This window comes from Ictidomys tridecemlineatus, chromosome X (genome assembly GCF_052094955.1).
Source record: "Ictidomys tridecemlineatus isolate mIctTri1 chromosome X, mIctTri1.hap1, whole genome shotgun sequence".
Taxonomy (NCBI): domain Eukaryota; kingdom Metazoa; phylum Chordata; class Mammalia; order Rodentia; family Sciuridae; genus Ictidomys; species Ictidomys tridecemlineatus.
In genome coordinates this window covers 102685729-102699039 of record NC_135493.1, presented here as the reverse complement: position 1 = coordinate 102699039, position 13311 = coordinate 102685729, and the positions used below count along the sequence as shown (strand labels likewise).

General features: G+C 40.8%; 1 protein-coding gene across 9 annotated transcripts in view; it reads left to right on the top strand.

Annotated features, from left to right (window-relative positions):
* The first annotated feature begins 6987 nt into the window (after positions 1-6987).
* The window catches only part of Gk (glycerol kinase), an 81171-nt gene continuing 74847 nt past the window's right edge, over positions 6988-13311 (top strand). For 3 of the 9 annotated variants that reach the window (XM_013360274.4, XM_013360275.4, XM_078035007.1), the window contains exon 1: positions 6992-7221. In XM_013360274.4, coding sequence (XP_013215728.1) covers positions 7144-7221 — 78 coding nt within the window. In that variant the 5' untranslated portion in view covers positions 6992-7143. Of the gene's footprint in view, positions 7222-13311 lie in introns of all 9 variants that reach the window. The other 6 variants (XM_013360272.4, XM_013360273.4, XM_040272229.2 and 3 more) reach the window with 4 other exon arrangements.

The window sequence follows — 13311 nt, the reverse complement described above, 5'->3', positions numbered from 1 at the left end:
TACACAAGCTAGGGAGTTCCTTCTGATTCTTTAATTAATAAAAACTAAATTCATACATTGCTTCACAAAGCAGAAATGCCTCCCAAAACAAATGTGATCCCAGTGGAATATTTCAAAAAGGTGTAGTACTTTCCCACTAAAAAGATAATACACTTCAATTAAAATCATCATTCCTCTTTCCCTACATGCCATTAAGTAGTGAATGATACATTTTCTTCATAATCAAGTCTAAATATGAAGTCTAAATAAATAAAATATAAAGTTGTTTTCAATAGCACATTGTTTTTTTTTTTAAAGAGAGAGAGAGAATCTTTTAATCTTTATTTTTTAGTTTTCAGCAGGCACAACATCTTTGTTTGTATGTGGTGCTGAAGATCAAACCTGGGCCTCAGGCATTCCAGGCAAGCGCTACCACTTGAGCCACATCCCCAGCCCCAATAGCACATTGTTTAAAGAGCAAATGAATGACTGTGATCTCATTGATTCAATCCATTGGATATGCACTTCATTCTTACTATATTACTTGTGCAGGAGGCTGAATATTCTTTCCTTTGTATGATTTGAATGTTGGATGAAGTATTGAAATGTCAATGCCTCAAAATTATATAAGTAAAATAATTGAACACAATAGTGGTTAAGGCTTCATTTTTGGGGGGAGGGTACTGGGGATTGAACTCAGGGGCACTAGACCACTGAGCCACATCCCCAGCTTTATTTTGTATTTATTTAGAGACAGGGTCTCCCTGAGTTGCTTAGGGCCTTGCTTTTGCTGAGGTTGGCTTTGAACTCACAGCAAGGCTTAATTTTTATCAGCATCCATGTTGCTTTACTTCTATCTATATAGTGGCAAAAGGCAAGAAATCAAAAAGAACATACATCGTTGTCTCTCTTCAGTAGCCAGTGGTTCCATCTTAACAGAACCAACTATGATTTTAGGACATTCTCGCCTGGTATCAGTCTTGTCCCAGAACCTTATTAGGAACAGGTTTTTGAATGGAACATGTCTCAAATTGTACTAGTTACAAGTTTTCCAAAAATATTTGGGCGATTATAAAGTTTCATATTTGTAATTTTCTGAAAAACCCAGTGCCTTTGTTATAACCAAATATGACCAAGAATTAAATTATGGGGGCTGGAGTTTGGCTCAGTGGTAGAGTGCTTGCTGAGCGAGTGCGAGGCCCTGGGTTTGACCCTCAGCACCATATATAAATAAATAAATTGGGGCTAAGGATATGGCTCAAGCGGTAGCACGCTCACCTGGCATGCGTGCGGCCTGGGTTCGATCTTCAGCACCACATACAAACAAAGATGTTGTGTCCACCGAAAAACCGAAAAATAAATATTGAAATTCTCTCTCTCTCCCCTCCCCCCCACTCTCTTAAAAAAAATAATTAATTAAGATATTATGTCCAACTACAACTAAAAAAATAAATATTAAAAAAGAATTAAATTATGAAGAATATAGATCACATCAAAATTATACTGATCAGGCTATTTATCTATTGCTGCATCAAAAATGACTTCAAGGGGCTGGGGATGTGGCTCAAGCGGTAGCGCGCTCGCCTGGCATGCATGCGGCCCGGGTTCGATCCTCAGCACCACATACCAACAAAGATGTTGTGTCCGCCGAGAAAAAATTCCCTCTCCTCCCCCCCTCTCCTCTCTCACTCTCTCAATAAAAAAAATTTAAAAAAAAATGACTTCAAGTTGGGCATAGTGGCGCATGCCTGTAATCCCAACGCCTAGAGAAGCTGAGGCAGGAGGATCTCGAATTCAAAACCAGCCTCAGCAAAAGTGAGGTGCTAAGTAATTCAGTGAGACCCTGTCTCTATATAAAATACAAAATAAGGCTGGGGATGTGGCTCAGTGGTTGAGTGCCCCTGAGTTCAATCCCTGGTCAAAAAAAAAAAAAAATGACTTCAAGCCAGGCATGGTGCATAAGCCTGTAATACCAACTTCCTGGAAGGCAGGAGGATCACAATTTCAAGGCCAAACTGGGCACTTTCAGAGACCCTGTCTCAAAACAAACTTAAAAAGGACTGGGGATACAGCTCAGTGCACAAGGCCTTGGGTTCAATCCATAGTACCACCAAAAAAAAAAAAAAAAAAAAAAGAAGAAAACTCCAAAACCAAGTGGCTAATAACAATAATCTATTATTTCTCATGAGTCTGTGGATTCATTGGACTCAGCTGTGTAGTGTTTTGTTGCAGATGCTATCTAAGGTCGTTCAGTAGCTGGGTTGCTCATTCGGCAGCTGCAGTTGGCTGGGAGCTTGGCTGGAGCTAAAATATCCAAGATGGTTTCATAGGTATATCTAAAGTTGGAGCTGGTTACCTGGGGTGTCTTTGTTTTCCCCAACATGGCCTCTTATTTGGTTGCAGATTACACTGAGTTCCAAGAGGGAAACATTCACTTCTGCACAAGTGCTATTTTTGGTTCCTATCATGTTTCCTATTATCCCACTGTCTATGCATATCAATGGTCCAAGTCAGAAGGTCATTGTGGGATGGCACAATAAAAGGACTTTATTACTAGAAAGCATGAGTCATTAGGAGCCAGTCATTTGGTTTTTCAGTCTACCATATTTATTCATTCTTTTGATAATCACTTATCATTCTTTTGATATCACTTATAGTTCCTGGGATCAAAATAATGATCAGGACAAAATTGCTGGCATCAAGCAGCTTACCTCATTGCATTTATTGGGGTGGGGTAAAAGAGAGTGGCACAAATAAGCCTCCTTAACAAGTGCCCAAGATGATTCTGACATAAACTAATGTTTGAGAACCTTCTTCCTTAAGCCTTCATCTACCATTTTTTTAAAATTTAAAATTAAAAAAAAATTTTACTTGCCAATGGATCATTTATTTATTTATTTGTTTGTTTATATGCAGTGTTAAGGATCAAACCCAGCACCTCACACATGCCAGGTAAGTGCTGTACCACTGAGCTACAATTCCAGCCCCTTATCTACCAATATCTTAAGTAGACGACTTGATTCTTAGCAGAGACCTGAGGTTTAGGAAAAAGGGACATTAACAACTCATAAAACAGAGACCTCTTTTTACCTCAGGGTTTTACTACAGTTTTGTCAAACTCTACCCAGAGCCTAATTGTTCTCAAAGTGGGGTCCCTGTATCAGCAGTATCAGCACCACCTGGGAATTTGTTAGCAATGCAAATTCTCAGACCTCACCCATGAAACAAATTGTGGGGTTGTGGCCCAGCAACCCGGGTTTTAACAAATCCTCTAGATGGTTCTGACACAAGTAGTTTGAGAACCACTGCCCAATCCTATTTTTTTTTATGAGTTTAACATTGAGTAAAGTGACACACAATTTTAGGCAGTCACATTTAGATGATTAACGTGCATGTGAGTGGATTCTCCAATCTGCAAGTGGAAGAGAGATGCTCCCAATTTGGCTTTTTTTAGCAAATACATTTAAATTCTTTTTTTTTTTTTTTTGGTGGTGCTGGGTATTGAGCCCAGGGTCTTGTGCATGCAAGGCAAACATTCTACCAACTGAGCTATATCTCCAGCACCCCTATTTAAATTCTTAATCTGTTTTTAACTCCCTCTAATTAGCAGAGGCAGATTATTCCATATATCTGCTTAAAGCATTTCAGTTCTATAAAATAATAAAGTGCCTGGGTTTTTATTGTAAATCTTTCTAGCACTAACTTTCCATGTTATGGTTTTCCTATCCATACCAATTCATATTCAAGTCAATAGAATAGTCAGGAGGAAATAAGGAAAGGCCAGTTTTCCAAATAGACTAGACCAGAAAAAGTAAGTGCTATAGCTCAGGAGAACCTGAGATCAAGAAGCAATGCCAGAAACAAAAACAAAAAAAAAGATTCTCTAGGGAAATGTAGGCTTTTTCTGCTTATATAAATTCTGTGTAAGTTAACAAAGAACAGGAAAAACTAGAGGAATAAGCAAAACACCTAGAGACACTCTAAAGGGGCTTAACTTTGATTTCCTGCTCTACTAGGCAGAAATTATCATAGCAAGCCTTAGATGACTCAAACTACTTAAAACATTTGCCTGAAGAAGTTTGGTTCTTCATCTCTAGATCTCTTTGGTAGAAAACAAATGACAGGGACACTGCATCTTGCCTTTCATGACACAGGCATTACATCAGTCAAGTCACATTAACCCATCCACGTCAGTATCAGTGACATTTTCCCTATTTTACACATGAGCAAAAGGAAGCCCTGAGAGGAAATGAGTTACTCAAGGTCAAGAAGAGTAAGAGTTGAATGGCAGGGCCAAAATCAGACCAAGTCTTTACATTTCCACTTAAGTGTTTACTCCTCTGCTACTTTGCCTTCAGATCTGCAGTGCATGGTGGGGAAATAAAGGTGGACCAGCATCCCATCATTTCTCTTTTAGTCCATTTTCCTTCAGCTTCCATTGCCTCCCGTCTGCTGTAAAAGGTTTGCTGCACTAGGTTTGATGTCAGGAAATTCAAGTCCTGGTTCTGCCACAGAGGAGGGCTTGTCTCAAACATGTCTATCACTTATCCTGTTTGGGTCTCAGGCCATTGTTACTTCCAATTCTGTCTCAGTAATAGTATGAAAAATGGAATCAGAATAGGTATTGGTTTATTTTTACATTTATGTAAAATTTGGGGGGCTGGGGTTGTGACTTAGTGGTAGAATGTGAGGCACTGGGTTTAACCCTAAGCATTACATTAAAAAAATAAAGTTATTTTAAAAATTAAAAATATATTTTGGGGGGCTGGGGAGGTGGCTCAAGCGGTAGCGCGCTCGCCTAGCATGCGTGCGGCCCGGGTTCGATCCTCAGCAGCACCACATACCAACAAAGATGTTGTGTCCGCCGAGAACTAAGAAAAAATAAATAAATGTTAAAATTCTCTCTCTCTCTCTGTCCCCTTCTCTCTCACTCTCTCTTTAAAAAAAAAAAAAAATATATTTTGGACTGCAGCTGGGGCTTGAAGGGGTGAGAAAGGGCAAGCAAGGGAATAATTCTAAAAGAGTAAGAGAAAATAGATTTATGGGAGTTTAGAGTAAATATTTAGAGTGTGGAGTTTAGGCAGGCTGAGGTTGATTCTTCCACTTAGGATGCTTCCTTTTGTCTTCCCCTTGTCTTTTAGAGGGCACTTAGATGTGTGTAACTCCTGAAAATTCAAATAATATTTTGGCTTTTCAGTTTTGTTTTGGTGAAAGGATTGAGGATGTGGGGTATACACTGCTGTAGGAATCAGAGGACCAATAAATTTAAGGATCTATCATGTACATACAGTGCAACTTATTTTGAAATGACTGAGTTCTGATCCCCACTGTGCCGCTAAACAAATAATTTGCTGTCCTAGTAGAATCTGAGCCAAAAGTGTGTGAAAGTTCAAACATGGTCAGGGCCTTTTTTTTTTTTTTTAAATAAATGGATCAATGTGATAGATTTGGCGCTTTGTTTTCACTGACTTCTAGAACCAAGGAAATCTTTATTTATATATCACTTATTCAATTCATGCCTTTCACAATTTTTAGAGGCAAGTTGACCTAGTTCCTCAACATTTACCTATATGCCTCTTTTTCCTCTTTCAAGAAAATTCAGAAATACTTACCCATCTGCCCTTCTACCTCAAAGCAAGTCAGTTTATTAATAGTTATCAAGTCCAGTAGCTCCACAAGCAGGCTTCATTTGGAACACCAGAATCTAATGGCTAAAAGGAGTATAGGAAAATTTGCTTCCAGAACAACTGTGGTGTAACTAAATAAATAAATGGAGAAGTAAGGTGGTATAGAGTAATGCAAGAGGAGGAAAAAATAGAAATGATGTTCCAAAAATACTGGGAGATTTGGGAAAGGGATGGAAAGAAATGAGAGAGCTTTTGAAAACTGATAAGCACATATGATTTACTAAATCAATTTAGTGATTTTTCAACTAATATTTCTTAAAAGTGATACACTATAATATAGACTGTATAGAGCACGGAAAGACAAAAAGTGTTTAGGAAACATAATACATACAAATACATATAAAATGTATCTATATATGTAACTGTTATATATTTATATAATGCATGCACACTCACAAACCCACAATCCCCAAGTTGTTTGGAAATTATTTCACATTATGGGTCTGGGTCCAAAATTTGAAAGCCCCTAGAACACACGACTCAACAGGATCTTGGCAAGGTAAATTCAAGGTCAAGTGAGAATCCCTTTTCTCTCCCCTTGACGGTCCAAAGCAGTTAACGAGGGGAGCGGAAATGGCGTGTGGGGGAGGGGACACAAGACAGAAGCCCAGCCTGGAGCAAGGGCGCCTCAGGACAGGGAGGTGCTGGGTGTCTTCTGTGTGGTTGGTCAATTGAGGGAATCGGGGAAGTTGCTTTTGAATGTTTCCCTTAAATACTTAACCGAAAGAATTACGGTATTTCTTGATTCTGAAAAATCTACAAAGGTGAGGGATTCGCATTGCTCCTTGTAGTGGTCCCACGTGGGGGGCCAGTCCCAGTAGGCGAGATTATAACTATTATTAACAGGGGCCAAGTGCGGGAGGTGGGCGGGGCGTGGGAAGCGCGGGAAGGTCGGACCCCCGGGAGATTCCCACCGAGATTCACGTCGTTCTCAGCCCAGCCCACGGGGGGGAACAAGCAGTTCTGCGCTTTTGGATCCATTTGTGGGCTCGGGCGGACTTTTGTTCTTTCTGCGGGTCAGAGACGCTCCGAGCCAACGGCTAGTACTCGCCTCCGCCCCAGATACTGCAGCAGGCCGGCTAGGCAGCGGGCTCCCGGGCCTCCTCTCACGTGACCTGCTGCGCGGGCCACCGCCTCCGCCGCGCCCAGACCCCGCCCCCATGACGTCTCACCGCCCTCTGACTGTCCGAATGTTCTGTTTCTTTCCGTGTTCGCTAATTGGCCAGCCCAGCAGACAGCGCCCCCCCCCTCCACCACGCCCCCGAAGCCGTGGGGGAACGCTCTGGGGGGCGGAGTTTGGGCCGGAGGGGCGGAGTGAGAAGGCTCTGCGCGGGTAAAGGGGCTGCCTCCAGCGCGGTCCGAGTGTTCTGCAGACGCTCGCCGTCTTAGCCTCCGGTCTCTCCGCCCGCCCCTCCCCCGCCCACCGCGGTCACCCGGGAAACCGGCCGCGATAGCCGGCCGACTTGAAGCTGGTTTCATGGCAGCGGCGAAGAAAGCAGTTTTGGGGCCGTTGGTGGGGGCAGTGGACCAGGGTACCAGCTCGACACGCTTTTTGGTGAGCCTGGGGTGATATCTGAGGAGGCGCTGAGCCGGGGCGGGAGCCTGAGGACGCTGGGGCTGGGTATCGCGTCCCCATCCCGCTCCTCTCGCGGCCCTGAATTCTGATGGCCGGGCAAGGGGGGAAGGCCGAAGAGGGGCTTGCCACGCTGGGGCTGCCCCGCCCGGGCCTGAGGAACTCAGCTTCCCAGGACCCCGGAGGCACAGTTGAGCAGTTGCAGCTTTGGTCGTGGAGCTGGGTCACGCACTAATAGGGGGACTCTTTGCCCAAATAGAACGAGGATTATCTGAGCATCCGACGCAGAGCGGCCCGCGTGCAGCAGGGGACAGGTGGCCAAATTGACCGCTGCAGCGGTTTTCCCCGGCAGCATTTGGCCTGAGAGGCACAGGACGTCCTTGGATGGAGGGAAAGCTGTGTCACGGCTGTGGTAGCTCAACCCAACGTCCTTTCCAGCAGTAGAAAGAATTAAGTATTAGCGTGATGATGCGTTGTCATTCTCTCCCACAGAAATTGCAGAGGGTAGCAAACTGAGGGGGTGGCTGAAAAAATTAGGAAACAGTCACACTACACTGCTTTTTCAAGAATCTATTCAACTTCAAAGATTCGAAAATTTTGGCTTGGATACTTTACCCATTATAAACAGATATTGTCCTCTCAGTGCTTTCCAGCATAATGTGTCAGGGAAATTCTTTGTTTCTTTATTTACCATGTATAACAGTAGAGTTTTACCATGTAAGAGTGCTATTTAAGTAACTCTGCTACCATTAGGAAAGTTACTCTTAATGTAGAATTGAGTTCATGCTTTCAATGGACATTTGACTAGCCTGGCAAGTTGATGTAAATATTTAGTGATTATTTAGCTCCCTCTTCATGGTACTTCGAATCATTTTTTTCTGTTTTATTTGGCATGTATGTGTGTGTATATGTACATTGTGTGCGCGCGCATATATTATTCTATTTAGCTGGCACTTGACAAGAAAATGCATATGTGCTTTGAAACTGAGAAACTTTCAGTCCACTTTTAGTTTGAATCTTATTTAATAACATACCCTGGTTTGAGCTGCCACACTGACAAGGCATAGTTCCATGTTTTCTGTATTGTGTATCTTTTGATCACCCAAGCCAGGTTTCATTTTGTCTTAAACTTATATAAATGTTCTAATCCTGAATCTTAAGTAAGTCTGCTTAACTGGATTTGATTAATATATAAAATATACAATCATTATTATCTTCCCAATTTAAGACCATTAAGATGTGTGGGTTGAGTTTTAAAGCCATATTCAAAAATCGCTGACAAAAATGCCTGTAGGGGTCAGGAAGAGGGCCAGCAGATTGGAGGCTAAGGGGATAGCCAGCAGCCAGTAACTGCTAAGTAGAAATGCAAGCACAGGGCTGCTAGATCTTCAGATTGTTTAAGAAAGCCAGTAGTTTAGAGTTCTCAGTGAACTCTTCCAGTTTTGGGGGAGGGGGTACTGGAGATTGAACCCAGAGGCACTTGACCACTGAGACACATCCCCAGCACTTTTTTATATTTTTCTTAGGGACAGGGTCTCACTGAATTTCTTAGGGCCTTGCTAAATTGCTGAGGCTAGTTTTGAATTTGGAATTCTCCTGCCTTAGCCTCAGGAGCTGCTGGGATTATAGGGGTTGACCACTCACCCAGCTGAACTCTTCAAATTCTTAAGTGATGGCAACTATTTTTTTAAGCATGGCAATTGTTCTCAAGTTTATACAGTGTTTGCCCTATGTTAAAATGGATACAATATTTCACAATTTTGTAAGCTTCCTTTTAAGGAGTTAGCCTGAACATGCTTGCCTTCCTTTTTTTTAGTTTTTCATTGTTGCTGTCCATGTAGCCTAGTGATTGTGGTTATCCACTACAGGTTGTTCCTAGTCCTTATGATTCTGTTGCCAAAAGGCATCTGTCTACACTGGTAGAGAAAGAATTGATCAACTTCATAATGCCACAATCATTTGTTCAGCATGTAACATGAACAATATGAACTTTGAAAGACTGGGTTCCCTTTACCAATTTCCACAGGGCATAATCTCAGGCAGTAAGCTAAGTTGCAAATTCAGAAGATTCCCATCCTGCTTAAAGAATGATGTATAAAAGTTAATCAATAAAATCATCTGTTCCTTGAGAAACAACCATGAAATAACTCTTCAGAGACAGATAAAAGACTTAAGGATCATAAGTGAAAGCGGAAAAACTTGGGAATGGTTTAGCAAGGGAGATTTTTCCCTTTGGTTATAAGGAAGAGGTTGCTAAACCACTCCCTGTGAAATGCAGATAATAGATTTGCTGAACCAGTGCTTCAATCACAAGGTAATTCCCGGGAGTTATTCCAGTTATATTGTTCTACGTTGTAATTATGACTCAGGAGAGAATATAGTGGATAAGAACTGTCATAATGAAGCTTATGAATTTAAAAGCATTTAATTTCCTGGCCATTATTCATCAATTTGCCTTAGGTTTCACAAGACCAATAACCTCTTTCTTCTCCCCTTTTCTTTATTAGTAATATTAGCTTTCTCCCATAAGGAGAAAAAGCCTTATTTGTGCTCTTTCATCAGAGTAAAATGCCTCCTCCCCTGTCCCATATCTGCCTCTTGAAGTTCTATCCTATCTCTAAATAATGACTCAATCACCACTTTTTAGTAAAAAATTCCTTAGTTGGATTTTCTCTCCCACCCTATAGCACTTTTTTATACCTCTATTAATAACTCTTTTAAAAATATTTTTAGTTGTAGTTGGACACAATACCTTTATTTTATTTATTTTTATGTGGTGCTGAGGATTGAACCCAGGGCCTCACACATGCTAGGCCAGCGCTCTACCACTGAGCCACAACCCCTGCCCCATCTATTAATAACTTTTATCACCTTCTCCCTTGTATTTGTATACCTTCTATACTTAGGAGCAGAGACCTCCTTTTAAAGTTTGTTCTTCTTTGAATTCCTTAAAACATCTTGATCAAAATGACAAATGAACACATGTTTTGTTACAGAAAGAACTTTATACATGTTTATTGAATAGATTTTTAAATTTCTCTTAATAGGTCAACCAAATTTTATCCCTGGTTTTCTTTCTTATGTTGCCAAAAAAAAAAAAATCTGAAAACTTTCTGACTTGGATTTTTTTTTTAAAGAGAGAGTGAGAGAGGAGAGAGAGAGAGAGAGAGAGAGAGAGAGAGAGAGAGAGAGAGAGAGAATTTTTAATATTTATTTTTTTTAGTTCTCGGCAGACACAACATCTTTGTTGGTATGTGGTGCTGAGGATCGAACCCGGGCCACACGCATGCCAGGCGAGCGCGCTACCACTTGAGCCACATCCCCAGCCCCTGACTTGGATATATTTGATTAGTTAATTTATTTTAGTGTTAGACCTGTAATTTTAAAATATGTTAATTTCTTCATTAGGTGGAGCCCTATGCATATGTTTTGAACTGGAGGAAAATTTCCACCTTGTCTGATAGGAAAGTGAACTGAGGTTGGCACATGGTTACTCAGATTTCAGAATAGGAACTTCCTGGAAAGAATATTAGTGTAACAGGTTTTAAGGAGGGGCCATTTCTTTATGAGACAAAAGTTTCAGCTTTAACAGTCAACTTCCTTCTTTAATTTGGTAACTTAAATTTTCCCCATTACAGAAAGGCTTGAAATATGTTGTGACTTGAAATTTATCAGGTATTGTGTTGGGGACTTCTCCAGCATTATCTCATTTAATGTGATGTAGATGGTATTAGTAAGCTCCTTTGCTGTGGCTGAGGATAGTGTCCAAGGTCACAGAGTAATGTTGGAACTAGGATTTAAGTCCAGATCTGTCATACTCTGAAACCAGTCTTCCTTACTACTGCCTTGGGATCCCTAGCTACCTGGAGTACTGTGAAGAGGAGATGGAAGAATGGGGAAGACTATCTCCCCATCTGTCACTCAAGTGTCAGTTTTGATTATGGGATTAGGGTTACAAATGAATGGCTCTTCACCAAGAAAAACATACTTGCTAATTGGTTTCACAAAATATAAAAATGTTGCTTTGGATAAGAACTTCAGGTTAAGATCATCTTGTGACTCATATTCAGCGGGTCCTGGGCAGGGCTTAGGTGTGTCACCATGGATAATGGTTGCATAATCATTTTGTTCCAACAGCCAGTGTAAATGAAGAATGACTAGAATTGTAGTTCTGTGCTTGTTTTGGCAGGAAACATTGCCTTGGCCCCAGATGTCTCATCATACCTAGAAATCTCATAAGGTTTATGGATAGATTTCCTCCTTTGTCGCTTCAATTTATTTAACACATATTTATTAGGTACCTGTTATGGGCCAGAGACTGAGAAACAGTAAGTTTCTTAAAACGAATGTGGCTTGCAACTGGAATGAGACCATTTTTATAACAACTGGAACTTGTGATTCTTTTGTTATTTTTTTCTCCACTACATTGGCTTGTTTTTTTTTTTTTTTTTAAAGAGAGAGTGAGAGAGGACAGAGAGAGAGAATTTTTTAATATTTATTTTTTAGTTCTCGGCGGACACAACATCTTTGTTGGTATGTGGTGCTGAGGATCGAACCCGGGCCGCACGCATGCCAGGCGAGCGCGCTACTGCTTGAGCCACATCTCCAGCCCCAATTGGCTTGTTTTCTTACCCATTGTATTATATAAGGTGGCATGAACACATTCTCCTCAGACAGCTGCCACCTGCATTTATCCTCTTGTCTCTCAGGCCTAAATTTTTATTGATTGATTAATTGATTGACTGATACTGGGGATTGAACTCAGGGGCACTTGACCACTGAGCCACATCCCCAGCCCTATTTTATTTAGAGACAGAGTCTCACAGTTACTTAGTGCCCCACCATTGCTGAGGCTGCCTTTGAATTTGCAATTCTCCTGCCTCAGCCTCTCCTTAACTTCTGGGATTACAGGTGAGCAACACTGTGCCCTGCTCTCAAGCCTACTTTCATGTTAAAACATTTCAACTTTGAGCCCCTTGAGGATCAAAACACTGTCTTTATTTCTCCCAAAGGCATGTAATAGGTGATTATATCATGAACTGACCTCAGCTGTGAGAGGGCATGTAGGGCTCAAATGTGTTGACTAGAAGTCTTGTATTAGAAGAACAGCACAATAAAACTTGAAAGGGTCTTTGAACATAACATATTTGGCAAGTATAACTGTTAGATACATGCATACCATATTTAATATGATTTCATGTAGAAGAAAAATATGTCTTGTGATGTTTTCTTTTTCTTAATTCTGTGGCTTGTTGGAAGATGCCATTAGGACTTTTCTGGTAAAATTTGCAATGTGATATATTTGTAGTTCGTATTTTTATTCTTGGTCATTCAAATTTATGCAGTCATGGTGTTCTTGAGAGAGTTTACATTCCTGAACAATGTCTTATCACATAATGAAGTTTGTTGTGCCATAAAAGACTAGTCTAGTGAGGAAGTCACATGGGGAGGGAAATGAATGTGCAAGTTTATGATGGGATGACCAAATTAGTAATAGGATGAGAGAGGCAAACCTATAAGACATTTATTTAGTTAGGAGAGCATTTTGTCTGTCCACAATTCTCCTTATGAGACTGGTAAGACATGCATTTGTTTCAACAGGTTAATTTTTTAATACATTTATTTTATTTATTTTTGTGTGGTGCTAAGGATCGAACCCAGTGCTTCACATGTGCTAGCAAATTTTCTCCCAGTGAGCTACAACTCCAGCCCCTCAACAGGTTATTTTAAAACGTATTGTATAAAAACAAATTTTCTTGTTTCTTTAATTTTTAACTACTTCCCTACTCCAAACCTAGAATTGAGTCATAATTTAGGCATGGGGTGAATATACACCTGATGACTTGTACCACTTATAGATACTAGTGGTAATAAAATACAATAATGTAACAGTAATGGTAGCAGCTACAGTAATAGTAATATCACTTGAGTGTATACTGTGTATCTGCACTTTACTAAATTCTTTTCCTACATTAACTTCCCTTGTTTCTTTTTTTTTCTTCCTCCTCCCTTTCTCTTCTTCCTCCTTCTCCTCCTGCTGCTGCTTCTCCTCCTTTAGCCCAGGGCCTCCCA